Source organism: Xiphias gladius, chromosome 19 (genome assembly GCF_016859285.1).
Source record: "Xiphias gladius isolate SHS-SW01 ecotype Sanya breed wild chromosome 19, ASM1685928v1, whole genome shotgun sequence".
NCBI classification, from domain to species: Eukaryota; Metazoa; Chordata; class Actinopteri; order Istiophoriformes; family Xiphiidae; genus Xiphias; species Xiphias gladius.
The window spans coordinates 25393232-25420438 of NC_053418.1; the positions used below are offsets into that span (position 1 = coordinate 25393232).

The window sequence follows — 27207 nt, forward strand, 5'->3', positions numbered from 1 at the left end:
TGTAATAAGATGTTTTCATGATACCTCTTGATACTATTTTGAACAAGACTTGACAATACATGGAATTAGAGCCTCCCTGATCATACTAAGATGTGTTACCAGTGTATCAGTGAGAAATAAGAAATGTGTGTGTGCATGTGTGTCCAAGTTGTGCATGTTGGAATTATAGAGAGAGAAGTGTTGACAAGTAGGCTGTGCTCTGGTGCATCAGAAGCCAAAAACTCTCTAAATGAAGCAGGGTATGACGAATAATGGCTGACAACACCAGTCACACCTTTTGCTGATGGTTGTAATGCTCACACGCTTCTCCTTCCTTTTGTAAGATTTAGCATGCTGTTTGAAGACAGCCTGACTGACTGGGGATTAATTATTTTGGATGATTTATCAGACTTACCAGTCCAGAGTTTAGAGAGGTGTCAAAATGAAATGTGATTTTCCTCGTTGTTAAGTCCTCACAATCTATACACTACCTACTTATTTCTGCACAGTGCAGTCAGTATTGCTGCTGCAGAGTGGACAGTTGCAGAATGTGCAAGTAAAGTTGTAGGGCAGGGGTTTTCAACCTGGGAGTCAGGACCCCACAAGGGCTCGGAAGATAAATTTGAGGGGTCGTAAGACAGTTATGACAGGAAGGAAAGCAGAAAAAACATTTGTTATTCAAGATTATGTGTTTTTCTAAATATTTTTTGATTGTTGCTTTTTGTGTTGCAAATTATGCGTTAATCTTAGCTCTTCAAACCCATAAACATTAACATAACTACTTTTCGGTTCAGTTGATTGCAAGCAATAGGCATATGCAACCACTGCCCATTACAATGGGCTTCAAGGAGACGTTGCTTAATTTGTAAGGAACAGTTTGGCATTTAGAGAAAACATGCTTATTTACTTTCTTCCTGACAGGTAGATGAGAAAATTGATACCACTCATATCTGTTAAATATGAGTCTACTGCCAGGAGATAATTAGCTTAGTATAAAGCATTAGCTTAACAGTCAATGTGTGTTAGTAAGCTTTAGAGATGCTGGTAGGGGACCAAGTCAAAAAGGTTTGGAACCAATCCTTTTTAACCAAAGTGGAGTACCGCGTAAGTGCAATACAAAGAGTTATACAATAGGATGTCCAGTTGCCTAATGGTTAAGGCGCATACCGTATACACAAACTGCAATGTCCATGGTTCAATTCCCAGCCAGGGGACCCCTGTTGCATGTCATACTCAACCCAATGTGGAATAAGTCAAAATGCCAAAAATTTTCTGGCAATTGACAACACACCTGGCGACTTATCTTTCTGAATTGTCATAACGGGGTAAACGCCACCCATCTGTCGCTTGCAGCAAGTTACAACAAATACTGTTTGACCCAGGTGTGACGTGATCTGACAGCAGTATAATGGTGGTGTGAATTGGAACAGCTCTAGTTAAGCTGATGGAGACTAAAAGTAAAGGAGCAGCAGTCGGTGGTAAACAGATGGAGGGAGATGCCAGGTGATAGCAGCCTCCCAGTGCTCCCTGTCAAAGGACCATGCTCAGCCTACGTTCCTAGCGCTGGGTCATGGAGGTCAGAGGCTCCTCCCTCTTGACTCCCTCTGTCTGGATGGTCCAGCACACACACATACTTACACACATACACACAAACATACACACACACAGTGCCTGCCTGTTTCTGCCCTTTACTGATGCTCAGCCCAAGAAGGCCAGATAAGCGTTTGTTTTGGATCATTCATATGGACAGGCGCCAATGTGCGCGCTTCCCCGCACCAAACAGCTCCCTCCTCCCTCAGTGGCTGGGGGGGTTGCCAGTAATAATGTTGAAGCCAGACTAGACTGCAGTGATTGGGGCCATTGATTGTGGTGATTTGATTTATTGATCAGTCCCCCCTCTCGAATGTGGCGTCTGAGATGCGGGGCTAATCTGAGGCAGCTATGGACAATCTTGTGCCTCACAGAGAATGAGAGGTGATAAGGAATGTATGAAAGGAAACTACACTTATCTTAATCACACACTGGTCCCTGCTCTGCCTCGCTGAAGCCCCCATGCATGGATGTCAGCACACATGTGTCTCTGCATGCATGTGTGCCCAACCGCTCTTTTGTGCGAGACCTTGCGTACAAGTCTGTGTGTTTTTGTGTTGGTCTACGATGCGGTGGGGGTTTGTGAGGCAGTACAGTCACCAGGCAGAACAGAGTGGATCTATAAATTGATGGAATTCAAAGCCTCCAGCATCGATTACCATTATAACAAACAGCAGCACACAGAATGTCTGATTATTTTTAGACAAAGATTCTGTGCTCTCAGCAGCTATTCTGCTGATGCTGTCACACTTTCAGACATTTGCCTATGATTGCAATTAGATGGGATACAAAAAGAAAAATAATACCCCATCTGCATTTTCCCCTCTCTCCTCCTCCTCCCTATTTTTTCCTCTTTAATTTGTGCCGTCCAAGCCCAGTACACACAATAGTGATTTTGACTCACTCTACCTCATTGCAGTACATTGGTAGTTTTTTTCCCAGTTGTCAACATTTTCCACCCTGGGTTGTCTTTGTGAAAGGCTAGAAAATAGCTTACCACTCCAGATGTAATCAAGACAAGCTAGGTTTAATGAATCAATGTCAAATCTACTCCAACACAATACATTAGTGAGCCCAGCATTCTACCTAAAACATTCACACTTGCACAGATTGTTGCAGTACATGCTTCTGCTCCGATTTTTTTACAAGAGCAATTTTTACTCTGCAAATCTTTGCTGGACTTGCTTATTGGACTTTTTACCCTCTGTTAAACTTGCCACCCATCATTTAAGTGAAACATAGCATACTTGACAACCATCTTATGTTATAATCCTAAGTGCTTTATCTTTTTTTACAGATTTGTTGCCCTCCTGGCCTCCATTTTTCTTGCCCAGCTTATCCTTCACCCAAAGGAGTGTGATAGGACCACTCCCTGCACTTTGCTGCAAAATACTTGCATAAAACTGAGACCTCTTAATGATAGGAATGGCACAAATGGCTGTCAGTCAGATAATGTGAGGCTTCCACTATGGACACTGCTGGGGTCTATCTTCGGCCCTTCTGTGTCAGAAGGGCTGAGTCTACATTTGTAAGTCAAAGGACATGTGAGTCATGGTTTCAGGGTTTTTTTTTTTTTCTGGTGTTCAGCAGTTCATTGAGCCTCAAGTCCATTTACTGACTGCCAATAGGCTGCAGGTCTATCCTGTTAAAGCCAATAAGCTTCTTGTTTCTTGGTCTTTGTTTTTGAGTCAGGAGTCCCCAAGATTGCTTTCCCCTCGCAGATCGACTTGAGCACGCCAGGATTGGTTCTATGCTTGAAATCCCTCTTTCCTGCCCCTCCAGGCCCAATGACAGCTCCACCCTCCCCAGGGAAAACTCATCAATTATGGCTGGATGTTTGACTGGCAGAGGCTTAATGACAGGAGCTCTGTATTGACCCAACTGCCTCACACTGAAAATTTGGTCCCAATCGTCCTTTTTAAAACCTGTCAAATGATTACCGAGAAGCTCCTCTTTGCACACGAGTTGAACTTGCCTTTTACCCTTTTTAAGAGGTCAAGACATCAGAAGCAACATGTTCATGCAGATGTTTTCATGAAGGATTAAGCTCAACATAATGGAAGGAGATAAGTGAATTTTATCAGAGATCTCAAAGGTGCCCTGGCTGTAGGTTGAAATGGATCACATCTGATTTGGAAGCAGGGGAAAAATCGTCTTTAGTATCTTTCGTCTCCTGAGATAGCATTGCGAAACACTACATTGCGGAGTTCCGCCCATCATCAATCTGAGAAGACAACCAAAGTAGCAAACAGTCTGTTCTGCGTCACTTCGTTCCAGAAAAATAGACAGTAGGTTTCATTTGATGGGCTGTTGCCCAGGCTTCTTTCCCTCATAATGGTCTAGAAACTGTGGGGGTGCTTTCAGAATAACCATGCCATTATGATGCACAGTTTGGCTTGCATAGAGCATGAGTATTCACCATTCTCATCAGCTGAGCTGCAATAAGAAGTGAACCCAGCTCTATGCTGAGGCCTCTGAAGCACTGGCGGACTTAGAATCACCACACTGTTATATCTTAAGTACTTATAAAATCCACTCAGTCACTTCTAGAGGAATTTTCTCTTGGCAAGATTAGCTGGTCTGGGGCCATTTGAATCTTGTGGAGGTTGGCCGGCATCTGAAAGCCTTCTCTCTAATCTCCAGGAAGGCTCATCCCAGATGGACTGTAAGGCCTAACAGGAATTTATAAAGTCCCGTCGCTTTATCCTGTACAGCCATGGCCATTCTCAGTTGACAGTACGATTTACCAGGAATGACACATTTCGCACTAACCAAATGTGTCCTAAACATTTGGATACTTTCTAAGTGTAGAACTTTTGAGCAGGGGTGATAACCAGATGTAAAAATGTATTTCCTGTCTTTGTTTCAAATGGGAAATAGGACAAGAGAACATGCTGTCTCCTGACCTTGGTGAGGCTGTCCTCACTATAAAAATACTAGCATTGGTAAAAGGACACATTTTTATAGCACTTTTGTTCAAAGCAATTTGCCTCCCACTCACCCATTCACACACACAGACACACTCATATACTGATGGCAGCGAGCTGCCATGCAAGGCACTGGCCTGACCACTGGGCTCAGTTTGAGGTTCTGTGTCTTCTACATGTGGTCATTTTGTTAGTCATTTAAAGGATAAGGTGGATGCTATTCCCTATACCTCTAATAGACCAAAATCAACAATGAATTGATCCTAGTATTTGCTCTGTAGCCAAAGCCTGACATATCTTATTTCTCTTATCTCTCGCTTCTGGGGCCTTTTTGTTTCATGAGTTTTCCAGGCAACCAGCGTAGATTCCAGGAAGTTACTTCACCTGGCTGTGAAATAGTTCTAGCATTTTACTCTTTGTAAAACCACAACTTATTGTTTTTTGTTGGTCTTTTTTTTGCTTTTTTACTAATCGGTTTTTGTTTGGATTAAATAACCCGATGTAATGTGTTAATTTGTGAGCTTTAAGGTGTTTGGCAGCAAGAATTTTTTAACTTTGGGAGAGGGCAAGCTAGCTTTTTCCCCTCTTCCAGTCTTTATGCCTGGCTCAGCTAATTGCCTTCTGGCTGTAGCTTCATATTAATTAATTCATGCTTATATTTCCCAAAATGTCAGACTAGGCTGGGTGACATGTTCCTTCATTACAATGAACACAGACACTGTGGTTCATTTTGAATTAATCACACATAAATACCATCCTGGTGCCATAAATACTCACCATTGCACTAAATGTGTATCAATCAGTCCCCAATGGTCCCCATCAAATTATTATTATTATTCCTGTTTTTTAATGTTTTGTAAAAACTACAATCTAAAAAAAATTAATCATTGGCGTAAAAGGTGTGACTTTGACAGCAGAGAACACTAATTGCATCCCATTTCTTACCAACAGTTAGCATTAGTTTCAGTTACCCAAACTTGACTAAACGTCAACTATTGTGGTGGCACATCAGATTTAATGCATATAAATCATTTTTGGAATGGTCGAATGTGTTTTGGACTGCACTGACAAAGGATGTCAACCCCATGGGGGCACCAGATCAGAAAAAGCTCATATATTGTTTTGGATGGCAATGATAAAGGACTTATGTCATTTAGAGGATTTGTTGGCAGTGTGTCATTTCTCTGAACCGTTTAATCCCTTGTTGCTAGTAGAAATGTATTACTTGGCTAATACAGTGTCAAGCTTGTCACAATTAAATGCCCACAAAGCTTGCAAGAAGCGCAGTGTCAACGGACCTTTACCGCCAAGGTAACATAAGCCAGGTACCTTGCTCACAGACCCACTGGCAAATTGTAATTTTATAGTGTAATATCTCAGCTTATAGCTATGCATCTCACGTCAGACTGTACACTCAGTCCTACTTACGCTACTTTCTGACTCGTCAGTCCAGGGACTTGAACCAGCAGCCCTTCAATTAACGGCCTACTTCTGACCGACAGGCTGCCACCATCTCACGAGGCCACCGCTGTCGAAGTTTCACCCTTCCATTTTCTTTTTTTTTTCTTTGTGTGATGATTTATTAAATTGCCTTTAAGTAAGACTGCAGATTAATTAAAATACAGTCAATTTAATTTCCCGGCGTCATATATAAATTCGCAGTGGTAATTGAATCCCCTACTCCACTTTTTTATTGTAACCCAGCAGTTACAAGAGGAGATCCTCATCAATTACCGAGAATCACAGTCAAAATGAAGAGGAGGTGAATGTACAGTTGTCTGTTACAGCACTGCTCAGTACAGGAGAGTAGAGTTTGAATCTGTTTTCCTTTTTTTTCTGTTTGCTGAAAGAGCCGGGAATTGGATGACCAATCGATATTATTGGATTTGTGGATGGCATGTGGTGCAGCTGAGTCCAGCATGAATGCAAGGTTCTGATGAAGGGCCTGCTACACAGACAGCTCTGAAAAGTGGATCAGACATGTTGCCGGGTTGGAGCTCTCATTTCGTATAACACAAACATGTAAACAACCAATGTGCAGAGACATTAATGCAATAGCAATCAGGGCTGTTGTTGTAGCAAAAGGGTTATTGGTTAAAGCTATGGAGGCTGCTGTCATGTATTGAAAATCTATGTGTCAATATAAAGATTAGTGCAGGTGATGGGAGAGAGATTGAAAAGAAGCTGAAAATAGATCTGACCTGTGGTAATCACAACAGCAAGCGAGGTGTTTGTATGTTTGAATCAGGTCTTGGCCAGGCTTAAAAAACAGCCCTTCATTTCAGAAGGAAGCTCTATTTGTTTGTAAGGGTGTTTGTCAGGTTATTGGGTCTCTACACGTGACCCCCCCCCTCCACCCCAGCTTCTCTCTCTCTCTCACTCACGCTCTCTCTCTTTCTACCCCCTCCCTCTCACCACACTCCCTGACTGGCGCTCTATAGCCGTTGCAAGTGTATTGATTATTTCAAATACTGATTATCTAAAAGGCCTTCTGCTACTGTAGGCATTGGATTTATTTTGGCTTAATTATTTATGGGCCAGGGCTAGCTGTAAGTATTACTGCTCTGAGATCATGAAGGATTACATTGTTAATATTCAGCAGTGTATTTTTATTTATGTACACTCTAAGCTTTACTGGATGAGCGTTGGCAGACTCTCTCAAGTGCCGTCTCTCTCCACTTTCTTCCTCTCACCGTTTCTCTCTTTTGTGTGTTCGTAGAGGGAGCTAAACTCTGTAGCATCTGAGCTGGCAGGTCGACAAGAGGAGAGTGAACATTCCCACAAGCACCTGGTAGAGCTGAGCAGGGAGTTCAAGAGAAATGTCCCTGAGGTGAGTCTAGCACCCCACCCCACGCACATTTTCTTACAACTCTATGCGTCATTTTCCTCATTTTAACTTCAGCAGGTACTGACTTTCTACGCCACCGCTGCTGCTCGAGCCCCTGCATACACCTTTGAACGCGTAATTATTTATTTCTTTTTGATAATCTGCATTAGTATATATTAACGGAGAACAACACGTTAGAAGTCAGGTCTCAGATTTGGCAGCTGATATTAACTTTCTCCAAATTTCTGTGATGTAACAGGAACAGGTGTCTCTCCAAACCCGTACGGAACAGGACTCTGACTAAACACTAACTGATGAATGCTAATGAAGATGAGACTCCACTGTACCAGCCCTCCAACATGACTATAACAAACACATTTTTTTGTGCTACTTTTCAAAAAATACTTTCATTGAAGACAAATGCACAGTGGAAATTGAAGCCAAAAAGAAGAAAAGTGTACATTTTTACATTTTAAAGGATAGATTTGCATTTTTCAAATCAAAACAGGGCTCACAAGCTCATGTGTACGCTGAATGAATTGTTCCTTTTGTATGCTGGCTGCAAAAAGATCCCTTTCTGAAGTGATTCCAGTGAAAGAGATGAGGGACAAAATCCACAGTCCTCATTCTGTGAAAAAATGTATTCTAAAGTTCAGCCCAAGCTAATATGAGGCTTCAGCACTCTGTGTTAGATAAATTGAGTGGATATCTTCCAAAATTACAGTCTTTTTGGTACAAAATTCCCTCTTTGTGTTACTGTGCCTCCGCTTAGAAAAGAAAAAAATTTGTGAAAACAGAAAGCGGGATACTGACTTTATTTGTCTAACTCACACTGCTGAAGCCTCATATTAGCTTCAGCTGAATTTAAAAATGCATTTAGCACAGAGTATATTTCATCCTGCAATCACTTCTTGTGTTCATTCTAGATAGAGATCTCTTTATAGTGTATGTGCCAGTTTGAACAGGAGGGAGAATTACAACTACCTGTAACTATTTTAATGTACATATGTACATGTGAATTTAGTGTTAAAACAGACTTGAAAAAATGTGAACCTATTCCCCATTACCTATTTTACGCACCCCTTCACTTGGTCAGCAATGCACTCTATTCAGATATTGCAAAAGCATATAGTAGTCTTATCCAACAGAAATGGCAGATTAAGCCAATATAAGTAAAACAACTAAGTAGACATACAAATGGTACTGCTTGGAACATTATCCTTTTGTACTCCACCTCCCTGAGCAGGACTCAGCACTGATGTTTATACTGAACTTAACTGAGAAGTTCTCTTACTACCAACAAATTACTTCTGTTGCCCAAGTTCCAGTTAACATTTTTATGTACCTGACAAATGCAATTGATAAATTAATATGCTAACTTTTTTATTGTTAATAATGTAGCAGTGGTAGTACTTAAACAGTTTGCTGAATTTTATGCGCCAGCTATTTAATGTATACTACCATTATATTAAATTCTGCATTGAGAATTTTATTTTATGTTTGCAGTCTGTGCTTCACTGTGTTATTTTTCATTTTTTTTCTGCTTCATGTTGAGAATGCGCCACAACTTCATTCCACCTTACTTTTGTAAGGCAAAATGGCAATTAAGGTATTGAACTGAACACATGAAAAGCTAAATCTATGAATGATACAGATATGATTTTGTCCTTTTTTATCATCTTCTTTGAAATGATCATCCATTGACATCTAAGCTGAAGTCAAAGAGAATATTTTTATATTTTATAAATGAGCCCTCAGGCTATTTGCTGTGGCTATGCTGCCTGCCTATCTCAGCCTGAGTATGCAGTGTAGTGCTGTAATCTTGTCAGTATAATACAGGCGTTTAAGACAGGATCAGGCTGTCACCACTGGCAGCACAATCCCCTTACCTGAGGCTGTGGGAGCTTGCACAAGTCTGAATCTCTGAGCTCTAACGCAAGCTACTGGAAAGCCCCACTTTTCAAACATGCCCACTCAAACCCTTTAGGTTTAACCACTAATACCCACACCCCATAACAACATACCTCACTCTCACACACACATGCAGTGTAAGAGGAGCTATGGAGAGAATCCATTAACATAAGATTTTCAGTCCTCTTTCTTGTGGAGGTGTTTGTGCCTCACTGGGGCCAATCTGATTCCTAAACAGGGGGAGCATCTGCTAATTGAAAAATGCTGAGACAGAGTTTACTTTTTTTTTGTCTGTACATAGGAAGTCCGGGAGATGGTTGCACCTGTTCTCAAGAGTTTCCAAGCTCAGGTGAGTCACACCTCTTTGCATTTTACAGGTATATGAAACATTAACAGACTCCGCAGATTAAAACATAGAAAGTCTTGAAATCGCTAAGTAGTCATATCATTTGTAATAATGACACTAATAATTCCACATTATAATTTATTGAACCAAAAGACACTCCTGTTGGATATTCTACTATGTACATTGACCAGTACATATCACTGTGCTTCTGGAATGAATGATCTGATAGATAGCGCGAGAAATCCATGGCATACTTTTCATGTTACTGCTCATCTGGTACTTATTGACTGATGCCTTTTCTGTCAAAGTGAAGTAGCATCTATCTGCCATTAGATGATCAGATATCTGCCTCTCATATTTTCTTGGCTGAGACAAGCCCTCATTTCCTGTTGTGATGGTGCATTCACCGTGCCCCCTCTGACGTCGCCATATTGAAAAAGTCATCCGATACCTACCAAGACTCTGCTCCTGCCATTAAACCAAGGTCATAAATCACATTTCTGAGCTGCGTTATGGTCCGCAAAGCAGAGGCTTATGGAAATGATACCACAAATATGTTTCCAGTCTTACTCTCCCCTGTAAACTCCTGCTCAGCGCTAACCTGAAAGCCCTATCATTGGTAAACATGAGAACACTCAGCATGGATTGTTCAGTTCTCTTGGAAGTGATTATTGGCAGCTTCTTTTTAATGCTTTATAATTGACTATGCTCGAGCAACTGTGCTCCCTGGCAGCAGCTATCACATTCAGTACTACACTCTGTAATACTCCGTGGTTGATTTGTGTGCTAATTCAATTACTCTAACTATAAAGTTGCACAAATATCAGAAGCACCCTTCCATATCTTTATTGTGCAAACAGGAACCCACAGGATTAATTTAAGCACCATTGATGTTTGACATCTGGGAGTCTAGAGATGTTTCATAGTAGATAAAATAGATGGCTGATAATGAGCGATGATTTTTTTTTTTTTTTTGTTAGCTGCAGGCCTTTCTGGGTACCTCTTGGTCTCTCTTGTGTAACTTCCAGAGGCTTATGCTCTGCACATTGATAAGTAAGTCAACTAGCAGTGGAAAAAGGTTTGGCTATTTTTTGATCGCGAGGTGCAGCGAACAACTCGGCACGCCATAATAATATGATCCTCTGGTGTTTTCTGATACACTTTGACCTTATTGGTAATGTCAAACAGCTTGCGGAGGCTTGTGAACTTTACCCAGCGGTAGTCTGCACGACCTCAGTGTAAGCTTTGGGACCTCGACCTGCTGCTGCAGGGGGAGAATGTGTGGAGAAGGTGGAGTTGGATGTGCTTGTTTGGCAGTGTGGTTTGGGATAGACTGAAGCTCCCCTGCAGCTGCACCGTACAGGTGGTGAATGGTAGAGTCCTAGTGTGTGTGTGTGTGTGTGTGTGTGTGTGTGTGTGTGTGTGTGTGTGTGTAAGGGGATGCATGTATGTGAGAAAGAACTGGGTCCTACCCAACACCAACCCCCCCCCCAGTTTGGAGGCCCACAGGAGTGCCTCATGGTATTTGGACCCTCATCATGCCACTTCTAAAGGAGAAGTCGGCTCCTTTGAAGTGTTTGCGACATGACAGGTTCTCTTTCTTTTCTTTTTCATTTCAATGTTCCCCACCCACTTTCTCTCTCTTCTCCCGTCCAATCTCGCCTTCTAATTATCGCTAACCAGGCGACTGATTAGAAACACGTTGCCGACCTAGTTTTTCCGTGGCGCTGGAGGAGGAGAAAGGGTTAATCCCAGAGCTGGTGGCTGTCATTGGTCGCTTCCCTCCTTCTTCTCCTCTTTTTCGTTCTGCTCTCCTCTTTCTTTCCCTGGAAGTTTGCTAATGAGGTCCCGTCAGAGCTGAGGAGAGGTGTTAATTTGGCCTTGTGAAGTAGGAAGGAGATTAAGGACAGTGAGGAGCTGAGTTTACGGCTTAAAATACACCGCTGTCCTTATTAATCCACAGGGCCCTGGGAGACCGGCGTTTTTGGTTTTATAATGAACACTGTCTTATAATGAAGGTAATTTTAATAAAAATTTACGGCGAAGAAGAAGAGATGGTACATGTCTCCATGGTCTCAGGCTCACCTTTGGGGCTGAGGGATATGACAGTTATTTCTCAAATAACCGATCGCTGGAGAGACGGGCCCATTGGACTGCACTGTTCACACAACTTCCACACAAGGTCTCGCTGCCATCTGAATATACAGAAAGCATTCTTCACCAAGTCTCACAATGACTACATGGGCTTCTCAATTCAATTTACACCTCCCTCTCACTTTAGAGTGTAAACTCCCCTCAGGATAAACCTTTGTGAGGCGGAAAAAAGAACAGTGACAGATTTCTTGTATGTTTGTAGTCTCTTTTTTTCATCAGGAGAGGCAGATTCTTCTTTGCATCCAGCCTGTACCAATCTGAATATCAGGCCCAAATTAACCAGTCATTCTATTTTTCTCCTCTCCTCTTGATGTCGTTTGGTGCTCTCAGAAAAAGAAAACAGCAGTATGGGTCCCTAATTACTGAAACTTGCTTTACAATGATAATCCGTGGAGTAATTTAGCGTGCACAATGCGCAGATGGAGATTCTGATAAATAGTTTGTAACGTGTAATTAGCAGCTCTGCCGGTTACATACCATTAACCCCTCAAGCTCAGGAATCATTATTGGCCCTCATTATAAAGCAGCAAGGTACGATTGAGCTGACTAGACATCAAAAACATCAAACAGCTATTAAAGCGCTGCGAACTGGGGGTCGGTGGACACCTGTTTATGAGTCTAACTGTGCCATTTCTTCCCCTGAGGTTGGGAAGTGATGATGTGGGGGAAGACAATGTTTTTATGTATGTTGTTGTTGTTGCTTATTTTCTATGAGAGCACAGGAGGTATTTTGACTATGCAGCAGCTTTTCAACTCCATGAAATTGAGGGTGCTATGTCTCACCTATGCCACTCACTTCTGATGTTCAGGAAAGGTAGAAAGAAGGCAAATCAGAAGCAGATTCAGTGAGGTTGAACTATTATGATTTGTACATCTCTTTGTTTTACAGAGCTGATCGTGTAACTGCTATGTTTTTTCATAATCTGCCTTGTCAGACAGCATGTTGTAGAATGGCAGAAGAAACAAGGGATAATGTGCTACAGAAGCCATAACAGTTGTTTGGATTTTCATATCCATTTACCTATCATTTATCAGAAACATCTGCAGCTGTGTTTTCTACCTAAATACAATCGTGCAGATGGTTTGACCAGAGTCTAGCGGTAAGAGAGCAGAGTGTTTCACTGTTTTCAGAGACCTTGCCCACAGTGCCTTACCCTGAGCTTGCCCGCCATGCAGCGAGGTAGACAAACACCGTCTTTGATCATCCATCGCGAAACGACCAGTTCTTCCTCCTTTTGATTAATTCCTGAAGGAAATGATAATTTCTCTTGAATGTATGAATATGTTATGAATAGTGGAATGAATCAAAGAGTACAGGATGATAATTAATTACAGCACTATGATAAAAGGCTTTGGGTGTTATGACGCAAGCTTCCTCCTTGTCATTATGAGAGGCTCCGTAATTACCTTTCTGCACGAGCCAGCGCTCCTGGCGATGCTGGCGGTGAGAGTGCCGCTCACTGAGTGAGTCTAACGGTCATAAAGCTTTTCCCTGCCTAATTGTCTGAGGGGCTCTATGGCACTTTCATAGATGAGGGACTGCGCCGTTAGGAAAAATGCTCTTGATGCTACAGCTTTTCCAGCTCAATGAAGACAGATCTTCATCATGGGCTAAACCTTGTGGTTATTAGGTACAGATTGCTTGAGTGGATGGCTACCTTTGGAAGGTGAGGTCGGAACAAGCGAGCAGCAGTTTTATACAGTCAGATACAAAGCTGTTCCTCGACTACATACAGTTTCAAAAGCAAGCTAGTGTTGATTTCTATGTATAATGTACATTATAGGCCCATATTTCTGTGCCAATAAACCAAGTCCCTGCTGTACAGTTGAATATTCACTTTGTGTTATTATTAATGCCCTACCTTATGTAAGGGGCATTCATGACACCCTCCTACTCCTCTCACTCACTCCCATCGCCTCGCGCCCCCCCCAACGGTTATTACTAGTCTCCTACATACTGGGCTGTCTAGGTATCTCTAATGCCTATGTCCTGTGCTGCTCGGTTGTCTCGGGCTCATTGAGCAGCAGGCCAGGCCCAGGATCTCCAGGCCATTACTTATTCACAGCACGTCCAGGCCTCCAGCCTATTGTGAGGAACATAATGGCCTCCAAGGCCATCTAAACCACTGGCTCTCTGCTCCTGGTTTATCACTTGTGTCCTCTTCATACTTAGGAGAGGGAAAGAAGGTGGGAGGAGAGAGAGATGGGGAGGGTGGTATTGGACATTAGATAATACCTTCCTTGGGTCTTTTTTACATCCTCTGCATCTCCAGAGGGTGAGTGTCCTCACCTGGTCTCAACATCGGTGCAAAAACGGTGCTTTTACCCAATCTTTATGCACTTCTGTTCACTTACTGTTTCAGTCTTTATTACTTTAAAGTTTACTTTTATTGATTATGACTAGTCAAAGACAAACAAGCTTATACGTGGATATTGGATCAAATATTGTATGGCTGTCCATCTTATCTCTTAATACTTACTCTCATCAAATGCCAAAGCTCATACATTGATAAATGAAGAAATAGCCCATTCAATGGCCTTTGTAGTCTTTTTCTGAAGGCAGTCCTGCTTTTTGAGAGGCAGGCTCAGTTGAACTTGATTTGGTTCATTTTACCTCAAAAAACCATTCAGCAGACCATTTACAATTATCTCTGTTTTTATATTCAGTTAAGTGTTGTAATAACTGTTTATTGACTCATGTTTGTTCTAAATACTTTTTAAGTGAGACTACGTAAGGCATGCTGAACAGTGGCCACTGTGGCTGCAAGTTACAATTACAGAATAATGATGAATGCTAAAACATAGTGCAGACTGAACACAAAGTGAATTTTAGAGGTGTCGCAAACAGATGCAAGTTTCCTCTAGGCAGTGCAAATTAAGACAAAGGTGCATCCACAGGTGTTGAAAGTGTTTCAACCCTGACCAAAATAAATTGGCAGTTATCCCAAAGCTGTATGACTCAACTAAATAGACATATAAAGGTAAGACGTAAAAGGAGAGAAACTGGACAAAAAAACGGCCAAACAGTCAGCACGTAGCTTGCTGGTCAGCTACGGCTAAAATTGGACTAGATAGTACATTGCCTGTTTTAGACGAATAAAAGCAGACTACACACTACGTTCAAATTTTTACTACTAGAGCAAGACAAAATTGGCTTTGTGTTCAGTCTCAGACTAACTTTTAAAATGAAATATCATCAATTCAGTAAATGATTACATAAACAAACCCAGTATTTGGGTGGTGGAGTTTCAACCAGTGGAGCACCGTATTTCAGCTCCAGACTGGGCCTTTTGAAGAAGTTTAATAGGACTGATTGCTTTTTTTTTTTTTTTTTTTTTTTTTGGTTTCCTGTGTGGTGACTGTTGTGATTCTGCTGGGTGTTTTTATGCTGAGATGCCTCAACCTTTCCATCAACCTTCCCAGTGTCAGTCTTATTCCTCCTCTGCTATGCTGTGATCTGATGGTGTGTGTGTGTTGGCGTGTTTGTTTTCCTGTCCTGACTGATGCCCTGTCGGAGCGTCCCAGTTGGGTGTATTCATCATTATGGATGCGTGTTTAGAGCCAGAGATGCACACCAGGTAAAGAAGAGAGCGGGGGGGGGGGGGGTTATAAATAGGCACTTGGCTCTCTAGCCATGTGGAATTGATGAGTTTCAGCACATTCTGCTCTGCAGTGCCAGGTTTAATTTCTACCGTCCTGACAGCACAAACCTCAGAGCCCGGAGACGTCACGCCTGACTGCCGCTGCTGTGCAAATGTTAGCCATGTTTGAGGATGGACGCACGCATAGCGCCAGCTGCACTGCTCCTATTGGGCATCTGACTGGGTGTACATCCGTTCCTCTAAACCCCTGTCACCTTAAGAGACAGGCAATCACATTCCTCTCCTGACCCCTCACCAAACAGACACTCACCAGCAGCACACGGTAACTAATCTAAGAGGCAGTTTCAAAGACCTAGCTCGCCTCAGTCTAACATGGTCAACTACTTGTTATGAGACAGGTGAGAGGCTCCCTCCTCTCCTCTGCTCCCTCCAGGCACCTCAAGTCAGAACAGCAACACTAGCAGCAGCAGTAGCACCGTCTCTAAGATTCTCCGACTACTGGCTCACTCTCAGCTGCTGGCAAGAGCACAGTCAAATTAGCCAATAAAAATGTGTGAAATCGGTGGCTCAGCGCCGGCGAGGACATGCCAGGAGAAATAAACATCAGCGCTAGCACAACCAGGAAAAGCTCATGTGAGGAGGAACAGGCGGAACGGGAGAGCTGCTCCGCCAATTCTACGGCGCAGTTCTCTGATTTCAGGCGCAGAATCGGAGGTGCACAGACACAGCCAGAGAGCAAAGTTGTTTCTCGACTCCAATGAACACAGAGACCCAGCCTCAGAACAAGCCAGTGGCAACACATGTCAAAAGAACATGAGCTTTTGTCAGAGGATAAACAGACCTCATGTGCTGAAGTGATTTCATTCCCTCTGTTCATCTGTGGTGTTTCCCCCCTGCTGAAGCCTGGGAATACCAGTCTTCATTTGACATGATGCTCGGCTGTGAAGTTTAATTTCAGCAAAATCTAAACACGCTAATTAAATATCATAACTTTCTGAAGAAGGCTCTCGTAAAAGTACCTGAAATTTTAATTTAGACTTCAAAAGAGCGAAGACTTTAAAGCAAATCTATTGTTTTTCATTTAGACTTGCAATTTTCTTTTCTCTGCAGTACTGCAGTACGTAGTTATGATTGATCTGGTAATTAAAATATGCAGAGAGGGAAAAATATTAACTGCTCCTTTTTTCACTTTCTTTTTGTTTTAGAAAACATCCGACACATTTTCCTTCTCTTTCCAGCACAGATAATTAAATTTTGCACATTGAAGTTCTTTACACAGTATTCATCGGCCTCATTATTTTTCCATTCATCTTTCTGGTGAGAGATCGATAGATTGATAAAATGATGGAGCCTATCTTAAATAATGCAAGCAGAGAAAAGTTACACTTACTTTGCTGCTGGCTAAGTGTTTGAACTTTTATTCTTCTTTCAAATTGTATTTAATATCCCATGAAGGTAGATCTTGCAATATTACATGCTAGTGTAAATCATTTATTTCCATTTTTGCTGTCCCTCTGAAAAAAAAAAAAGATGAAGCTCCACTTTTAGGGGGCCTATGGTATATGGGATGATGCTTGTCAAGGCTAATATCCTAAATGATAAAGAACCTGGAAATTCAAAGAAAGACAGCGTAAAGTAGGCCAATTAGTACCTAGGGAACATTTTGCTAGAAGAGATAGCAGCTCCAAATGTCACATGCACGAACATTAGGACTGATTGTTTATAATATGACCTGACAGTTTGGGTCTCTTTAATATGGGATTAACTACAATACTAATTAACATGTGGCTCTATTAAAACAAGCAGCTGCAAGTGAAGTAACTCTCTTACCAGGGAGGGGAGCAACTCTTCTGATGTACACCCCACATTAAAGTGTTGCTTCTTCATCACAAATCAAATATGTTTTTACACTTTTAAGAAACCTGCTTTTTTTTTAATTCTCACTTCATTCTGGAAAATTCAACGTCCTAAATCAGACCGCTGCCCTTAAATGTCTAAGCCCACAGATCAGAATGTTCTTTGCCTTTGTCACAAACAGATATATGTTTTAAAGTTCCACTGCAGGGCGCTCCGTTTTATCTGAGACAGAAAGTGGCTGTGGTGGCCTGAGGAGAGTGTTAAACACATCCTCAATTAAAGCAAAGTAACTTTGCATCTCGTCGTGATTTCTCCTGCAGTCCCTGTAATTGGGTCTCAGTGGATTTAGTGGGAAAGCTCCAGCTCTTCTTCTGGAGTGAAGGGCCCAGCCTGTAGTGAGGCTGAGGGGACACCCAAAGGGAAAGAGCTGCTGGTCGCTAGGCCCTGGTTTCTAGCAGCTGGCAGGAATGAGCAAGAGTTGGCTGAAGCCAAACGGGAGGACAGGTGAAGCGAGGAGGCTCAACCACGCTTTGGTCCTCACAGAGAGGCACTGTTACCCACTCAGTAGGACATATAGAGGTTCAAGAATTCCCTGGGTGAAATGAACACATGCAGGGTTTTGCAGCAGTGGAACAGTACAGTAGATTTACTCAAGTACTGTATTAAAGTACAATTTTGAGGAACTTGTACTTTGAGGTACTTGAGTATTTCTATATTATGCCCCTTTTGTACTTCCACTGAATCTCTTCTCACTCTACTCATTCATTTTACTACATTTCAGTGGGAACTATTGTACTTTGTATTCCGTTACAATTATTTAACATTAAAAGTTAGCAGCTACATTTCACATTAAGATTTTCAAATTAAGTTTTTACATTAAATAACATAATGAGCTTATAGAATACATATAATTGTAAAGACAAATTGTTCAGAAGAACAAAATCAAAGATTATACAAAAAGTTCAAAAAACAAAGTACTATGTTTTTTCTTAATGTATGCCCCTTTAATCATTTCATAAGCCACCAGATTGATCTCGTGGCCCTTCGGAGGGGGCCGACCCTTACGTGGGAAACCAGTAGACTACATAACTATAAATAAAATTGTAAAAAAAACTAGTTCCACCAGGACCAAACACAACAGTAAAATACTGCTTATACATTCAGGCATCAGCAGTAACAAATTAACAATGTCATATATAATAATGTATCACTCACAGTGGCATTTTTTCTGCATAAGAGATACTTCTACTTTGACACTTTAAGTACATTTAGCTGCTAATACTTCTTTTACTTGTGATGGAGTATTTTGAAACTTGTATTAGTACTTTTACTTAAGTAAAGGATTGGAGTACTTCTTTTACTAATGTGGGTTTATGTAACAGGATTATTATAATTAATCAAAAGGTAATCAATTGGTTTTTAACCTTCCTTTTATAGACATAAATTGTGCTAACGTGTTGACCCAGGTATTAATATTGAATCAGTATATGGTTTATGTTAAATTCACACACTGATTATACAGTTAAATCTTTTTAGATCTTGTAAGTGGTGATAAAATATTTGTTTCATGGTTTTCTTCAAAATAATAAACCTCCGATGCTTCCTTGGGATGTGTGAACATGTGCGTGCATGCGTGTGTGTGCGTGTGTGGGGGTGTGTGCGTGTTTCTGGGCGTGTGTCTTGTTTTGGCGAGACCTGTGAAGGACAGCCGAAGGTGCGCTGAGATCCAGTGATGGGCTTGTTTTATTACATCTCATATTGAGACCAATCTCTGTCCATTCACCTGAAGGACAGCCAGCTATTCCCTAACTAAATTAGCCAGACGCTGTGGTGTGAGAGGGGCCTCCACAGGAACGCAGAACCACGCTCTGACATACACACACAAGCATGCACACACAACCACAGAGGCAGGTACAGGCAGTCACGCAACAATGTTTGTTTGTTTTTTTCTCCCCCTCCTCTCTCATGCAAGACCTCACACTTACATGCATAATCTCATGTCATGTCCCTCACTTTCCCTCTTTCACACTCACACACTTACACACACAGTCAAACCAAAAACAAGCTCCCCTGTTGAAGGCAATGGATGTGGGGTAATTGCACACATTGTGGCAGGTTGTGTGTTTGTGCCCCTGTCATCGAAGCCTGCAGACCCACTCCTTGTGGGACCAAATGACACAGATCTCAGCATTGTAGCATACCTGGCTATCACACTTCACCGTTTGTCTGTGTTGATGTGCACGTTTACAATGCATCTGGCCTTAATGTAGTAATGTAGGAAATGCATGGAGTTTTAGCCCTGAACGCACCGTGGCTGGGAGGGTGAACGTTCTCTTCATTCTCCCTCTTCCCTAATGAAATGTCTTTTGTACAGTCTGTTTTTTTTTTTTTTTTTTTCACTCACGGCGGATGTTCTAATGAGGCAGAGCCTGAAATAGCAGTGGGGCTAGCACTGCAGAACTATGACATCCCATGTGAGAACCTACCCAAATCACAGTGGCTGCAGCCGTGCGTCAGGTTTCTTTATTTATAACCCGTACGGAATTGTCCTACACTTTGAGCATATGGAGGGTTATGTAAGGCTCAGCATCCAATAGGTAACCACTAAAGTCAGGTCCTATATATAAAGCTTGTTGGAGAGTTGTTTCTGAGGCTGCTTAAGATTGATTTAGCACTCCCGAATGTCAGCTTCACAATGATGTAACAAAAAGAATGGTATTGTGAAGCAATTCTTTTGAAGGGTTGGTTCACTGAAATAAGAGTGGAGGTACTTAACCATGAAGATAGTTTTGTTTTATTTGCCCAGCTTTTGAAATATTTATCTCTGACACTTCTGCCGCCACCCCAGTACAGTGGGCGGGAATGGAATTTTGTTGGTGATCCTTAAAACAGTGAAAAGTAAGAATTAAAAAGAATTCAGAAGCAGCATGTGTTTCCAGAAACATCCTGTTATTCAAGATAATCCACAGACTTTTTACTGTGTATTGATTCCAGTGGAAAAAAAAGCCACAATGAAAACTATTGATAGTGTGTTCTGGGCTTCCCAAGCTGAAGGTCGAGACCCCCTGCCAAGGGGTTGCAAGATCAAGGGTCAAGAGATGCTTACTGGAGTAGGAGACAAAAAAAAAAGAAGAAATACTTGTCTCTAATATTTGCTTCTTTTTTTTAGAATACTGTATAATTTTACCCATTATGACCTCTAACACACATTCAAATGAAACAGTCTCAGAGAGGAAAGTCAGTTTATACTTGCGACAAAAAGTTGCATTCGTTTTTTATCAGGGATCATAAGAAAAAAAGGTTGGGAACCACTGCACAAACACAGAATTTTAAATACAATTGTAAATGTTTAATACTGTAACACAAATTAAATTCCATTTACCTTCCATTTTACTGGGAGAGAAGCAGAAATCTCAATCTTAAAAAAAACAACAAAATTGCAACACTACACACCATCACAGATAAGTTTTTTTTTGCAATTTTGGTGAACCGACCCATTAAGAAATATTAACAAACACAATTTAACTTCTATAATTTTATTGATATTTGCTAGGATGTGCATTTGAAAACAATATCAGGTCTTGCTGCCATAGGCATCTCATTTGATTAGCCCTCATTCATTCAAATTGAAATGCCACCTCACGCCTGTCACATTGTATATGAGTGATCAGGTAGGAAAACAGGTTGTTACAATCATGACATCAAATGCCTGGCAGCAGAGGTCAATCAGTGTACATTAACCAAACAGAGCTCATGTGTTTTACAGCTTTTAGTGGCGTATTGGCACCAGTGTACATGAGCTTTAGGCTGGCATCCAACGGGCATGGAGGGCCTCCCAGCAGACCGGGAGCAAGATGGGCCTTGGCCAGCACTCTAACAGAGGAATATGAAGGAGACAGAGAGTGGGGGTGTTAATGCGTGCCCATCTTTCCCATGTTCAGTCACCCAGCTGATTTATGCAGCAGAAATGCAGTCCTGTACACTGGGCATTCATAAATACCTAAAATGTTTTAAAATGATGGTTAGTTCACTGTCAGAAAGACATTATGCACTGTTTTTTGTGCAAAATAACTTTAGGAAAAATCCTTTTCTTTCCTCTCTCTTTTGGCCCCTTCACTTTTTAATCTTTAGGTGTTGATATGTCGTCACAATGATGCATTAGTGTGTGTGTGTGTGTGTGTGAGTTCGTGTACAGACAATTGCATACACACACAGTCCAGAAATCACTCTTAACCCTCACCTGGACCTAATTATAGCAGATGAAGGCACATTTCGGTGGCACTCTGGTGATTTGTCATCGACAGGCCCTCTCCAGTCTGGCTGGGAGTGATATCTCTCTGTAAAATATGTATGACATCAAAAAGCCTTAAAGGTTATTACAAATTAATAATGAGTAGTGGGCCAAGAGCAGTAAAAAATAGCCTTCCCTTGGTGTCGTGTTTAAATGTTTAATTTAACATGCTCCAGTATAAATGTGGACTGCCTCCCAGCAATATGTGCAGGGCCACAAGGCCTCACCAGTGTCAGTGATCTGGAAGATACAAACCCAGACCACCAGGCTCACATGTATTTAGATCAACACTCAGATTAGACTGATTCATGCAGATGTGAATGATCATCCGTCTGGAGCCGTTAACTGCTATCTTGAAAAAGCGCAGTGCTTCTATCTGCACGTCTCTAACAGCATACAGAATTATAAAAACACTAAAGGAAGCAGTTTTACTTGCATCAAGCACAAATTCTCTGAAGACTCTGAGACATAGAAAAGCTCTTTCTGAGTGTTTCTCTGAAGCAAGTCGAATCAATGGCCCCCAACCCCCCTCAAAGTAATGTCTGAAGACACTGTACAAAATTGCCTTATTTATGTCTGTAATGTAAGCTGTCTGTTCTGGTGTCGCTCATTCTCTGTGGAACCGGCGACGGTGGCAGCCGAGTCTGGAGTGAATTTGCCGGGCGACTACCTGGGAAACATCAACAGTCATTAATTATGTAAAACTCTTCTCACAGTGGGAACAGCGAGAGCTGCATACAACTGCAGCGCCCGCTCCTATTAGACTCAATGTACTCTACAATGAGCCCCCACTGCCTGGGGGCGTGGAGGGATTATCAGCCTACTGCCACGACCCCCCATAGAAAGACACACATGCTGTACAGTGCACACACACACACACACACACACACAATGTGACGTTGTCTTAAGTTCTGCACCAGTGTATGCTTGTGTTCAGCTGAGTAGGAGAATAACAGGAATCTCTGTGCTGTCTCTCCTCCCTAGTCAGCCCATCATTCATTTCTCTCCTTCACAGGTCCTGTTAGCTCTTTTTACTCTCTCCCTGGCAATTGTCTGCTTTCCGGCTTTCTCACTACAATGAATGAAATCGGCAAATCTGACAGGACAAATGATATGACGTGTTTGTCAGCAAGGCTGGGTAAGGGGGCCGTTTCATTGTTGATAGTGCTGCCACCAACGCTGCGCTTGTCTCTGCTACTTGGAACCAAATTACGCACAGAGACGTTCTATGCAGGGCCTACCGGAGATGTTCCTCAGAGCACTGTGATTGACAACAGCAGATTTATCACGCAAATAATGGACCTAATTTTTGCACCATGTGTCTCCAATCTATCTTGTGTTAGCAACAGACGCAGGATAGTTTGGCAGACTTCAAGTTGTCTTCACAGCATTTCTTTCCTCAGTCAGCTGTGGTCTTCTAGCCGTGGTTCAAGGCTCGTTCATCAGTGCTGTTCTTTTTAGCGGATGCGGCTTTGGCATGATGTCCCTCCATGCTGAAACAAAGGCAGCACTGACACCTGTAATTAATTAGGCTATTATGCATTCCGCAATGATAATTGCCTCACTGGAAAGTCACCAGCCTTCTAAGAGGGAGAGAGAGGAGAGGTGGATGGAGAGCGCTATCCATCATTTTGGAGCGCTCTCTCCCTCTCTCCCTCTCTCCCTCTCTTACCCCTTGTGTCATGCTGTCTCACCTTGACTAGTGTAGGCAGGGCTAGAGCAACACTGTCAACATGTGTCTGAGGGCGAGATATGCAGCTGTGCCTCCCCCTTGCCAGAGCTGCTCCACCAGCGGCTTGCCAGGGTCCATTCACTCCAGGGCTTTGGCTCACATTGGCACGGTTACCCATGACACCCCATCTGTTGTAGCTTTGTTCACTAGGGCAGTACAGCGCCGGGATAATGGGGGCACTTTATTTTTATAATTAGCCCTTACCTGCACTTCTCCTCTCTTCTCTCCTCTTAAAAGTTCTCCCAGCACTGAAATCTAGTCCAGGTACACTCATTATTATTTTTCACGGCACTACCTTTCAGCACATCAACCGGTGCCTTCATCTTAGCCTTAGCACACCCCCACTCCCTCCCATCATGCCATGATAGATATGTTTTCAGCAGACACTCTTTCCTCAAGGTTTAGCTCAAAGAAAATGACATCTCCTGTCTTTTGAACTACAAAGACATTCAGAAAAGATTTGTTTTCTTCCCTTCGTTTGTCTCTCCCCAGCTCTTGACTTTGACTTTGCAGTGACTTTGAGGTGCTAGTGCCGAGGCTGGCGCTTTTGAGTTTTGTTGAGAGGGCGGGTTACACAGCAGTTCTGCTGCCTGTTGATGGTGAGGGGGACCCAGAAGGCACCTGCTGTGCGATGGAGACAGCAGGCCCTTTGATCTGGGTTTAATGTCGTGCCATGTTCTGTCTCTCATGCTGCTCCGTGTGTTACGTCCATTGGGATTACGTCAGCTCCACCTTGATCAGTAGAGATCTGCTCTCCTCTCTGCCTGGGTCATTATCAGCACTCTCCTCTGGGGCATTGACCTGAGGTCTTGCTCATTTTATTTTGTCTTATATTCAAGTTAAACCCCTTATGTAATATATCTTAATGTACCTTTTAAGCCACACCAGCAGCATGGCTCTGGGGAAAGCAATGTCGGTCGGTAGGTCTGTCCACCACTTTGGTCCAGACTGAAATATCTAAGCAACTATTGGATGGATTGCCATGAAATGTTTTACAGACCTTCATGGTCATGAGACGATGAATCTTAATGACTTCGGGGATTCTCTGACTTTTCATCTAGCCCCACCATTAGGTTGCCATTTGTGTTTTTTGGTGATAGGTTTCACAAAACAGTGGATAAAAAAGAAAACGCAAAACTTACTAATGATGTTCCCATAAGCCTCAGCTATAATTGTGTTGAGTACTTATTGGTGAATCTTAGCTTGCTAACATGATAAACTAAGAACGTGAACATGCTCAAAATTATACCTGCTAAATATCAGCATGTTAGCATTGTCATTGTGAGCATATTATAGGCTTAGCATTTATCTAAAAGCACTGCAGAGCCTACGAGCATCCTCACAATGCAGTTAGTAAGGCTGTAGACTCTTAGTCTATTAATTTATTGACTGCTAATGCAATAATAGCTGTAAAAACGTAATATGAAAATCCTTCCTATCTTCTCTATGGATTAATAGGGTCTTGTAAACCTGTATTAAAACCTCTATTAAAATGTTTTTGCTGTATACTCTACATGGTCCTACTATACTTCCTATCAAATGCAGATGAGCTTCTCCTAAAGGGGGTCCATTAATGTCCATCATGGGTCCATGGTGTTTTTTCGCTCTGAATTTGTCGCTGCATTTGCGTTGCAGTATGGGTTCGCATCAGGAGTGGATAAGTGGTACAAAATATTATTGGTGTGGTCAGCTTTGGCCATTTATTTGGCTGAGACGGCAGCTCTGCAGTGGTGGAGTGGCAGTGGCGCCAGTCTGTTGTGAGCATGGTACGTTGACTGACAGGCACCGCTGATTGGAATTGACGTGGCGACGAGATGTGTGTCAGTGCTCTGACTGCTCATCTTGCCGGGCATCCAGAGACGGCCACAGCCACCGCCATGCTACTACCACCACTCTGAGATGGGTGTCACCATGATTAAATCTGCCCTGAAACACAGTCTGTGTTCAGTGTGCATATGCGTGACTGCGACTTGACGTGTGTGTTTGCATGCTCCGAAGTTCAAGTTTCTGTGTGTATGTGTGTGTGTGTGGATGTGTGGGTGTACATGGGTCTTTCAACATCCAGACTGTATTGCAATAGGGTTTACCTCTGTCCCTCTCCTCCCCACACTCATCAGTCACTCTATACCAACTCATCTCTCTTCTCCCACCTCTCCTTTGAAGCTACACTCAATGCAAAACAAACGCCTGAAGTGACAGCTGCATGAGTGCTGGGTGGCATGGCTAAAATATGATCTTTTCCCTGCTTCTAACAGGAAAATTATGGTTTTGCCTTTGCGATTTTGATTATACAGATCATTTATAAACAAAACTGAAAGCACATAACTGCAGGATTGCAGATATTTCCTTCTTGTTTATACCATGTTGAAGCAACTGAATCTTGTTGTCCGTTATGAGTGATACCTGTGTTCCTGTGGCTGGTCAAATATTAAAATGCATCTCTTAATTTTCTTCAAAATCAGATCAGGTTTAAATTTTGACCTTCATTTAAGGACTCCTTAGCAGACATTAGAAGATAATATGGACAATATGGATCATTTTGCAGATTAAAAAAACTTTTATACCTAGTCCAGAGAATTCTAGAGAATTGAAAATTCAGTTGAATAGAATTAATTTGAACCAATATTTATTTGTATGTTTTTGAATATATAAATGGTGATCTGTACAGGAACTGAAGGGACATTCTGAAAGCTAAGATTTCAACTCTAAAATTCAAACTACCAAACTATTTGCTTAGCATGACCTTTGCAGTACCATAACAAAATATTATTGATGGTTATATTAAAAATGCATATCTGTGTGGGTCTGTAGTAGAGCTTAAACAATTAGTCGATGGGAAAAAAAATAATTTTACAATATTTTAAAACTTTAAATTATTTGTTCAAGTCATGTATCAAACAAAAATGCTATACATTTCCTGTTTTCAGCTTCTCAGATATGAGGAAATTATGTTTTTCTCTTTTTTTATATAACTGTTATTTGAATATATTTGGGTCTAGACTGTTGGTCAAACAAAACAAGCAAGGGAAGATGTCACGTGGGGCTCTAAGAAAGTAAATGTCACTATTTTCTGATGTTTTACAGAGTAATGATTAATCCATAAGTAAAAAGATATCAATAGCTGAATAGATTAATCCATAATGAAAATGTGAAATCATTAGTTGCAACCCTAATCTGTATTATTGTATCCAAAGTCATTTACAACTTTCTCACTCTAAAGTCTTACAACAGATACTAGGATACGCAGCCCAAGTTGGTATGGTATTTTGTCCTTGTAATTTTACTAGGGACATTGTACTAGAAAGGATATTGTGGTATATATACATTTGTATTTATTGTTTCTGCAAGAATCAAAGCTAAAGTACACTGGCAAAAATGGACATACACATGGCTCAAAATGTAACATTAAAAAATGGAAGGACAGTTGAAATCAACAACAGGATTGCATGATTGTTGGATATATTGTTATTATTTCATGTTGAAAATGTTTTAACAATACAAATTGAATTGAAAATACCACTGCCTGGCTCTAGATTTCAGTGTTTCTTAACAGACATAAAAGTAGTGTTGACCATATTTTGCCTCATTTTCTCAATGCTTATATTAACACCAAGTACTGAACATTTGTCAGGATCCAGCAGATTCTTCTGGAAGGTGTTGTGACAAGCGGTGTTGCGGTGGGCTTCCCACTGTTGTGTTCTAATAATCAAGGAGCGGGACCGGGGTTGTTGTGACATCCTGTCAGCCTGTGGGCTGGACTGGCGCTCAGTGAGCACCACAGTGGGATGGACTCCCTATGATTGTGCACTGACCTTTGCATCATGGGGAAGATGACAGGTAATTTAGAGGCCTCAGGGACTGTGGAACCATACATTTGTTGTCCCCAAACCACTCACAGCACCAAGCACATTCACCTTGAGATGAAAGCATTGTAATCATGATCACTGCGTGTACACACACATGCAAAAAACAGAGGCTTAAATCACATGCT

At 41.8% G+C, this 27207-nt stretch overlaps 1 protein-coding gene across 2 annotated transcripts in view; it reads left to right on the forward strand.

Annotated features, from left to right (window-relative positions):
* cux2b (cut-like homeobox 2b) overlaps window positions 1-27207 on the forward strand; it is an 87297-nt gene that overhangs the window by 26189 nt on the left and 33901 nt on the right. The window contains exons 1-3 of one of the 2 annotated variants that reach the window (XM_040155378.1): window positions 6422-6486; window positions 7216-7326; window positions 9536-9583. In XM_040155378.1, coding sequence (XP_040011312.1) covers window positions 9548-9583 — 36 coding nt within the window. In that variant the 5' untranslated portion in view covers window positions 6422-6486; window positions 7216-7326; window positions 9536-9547. Of the gene's footprint in view, window positions 1-6421; window positions 6487-7215; window positions 7327-9535; window positions 9584-27207 lie in introns of those variants that run through there. The other variant, XM_040155379.1, reaches the window with a different exon arrangement.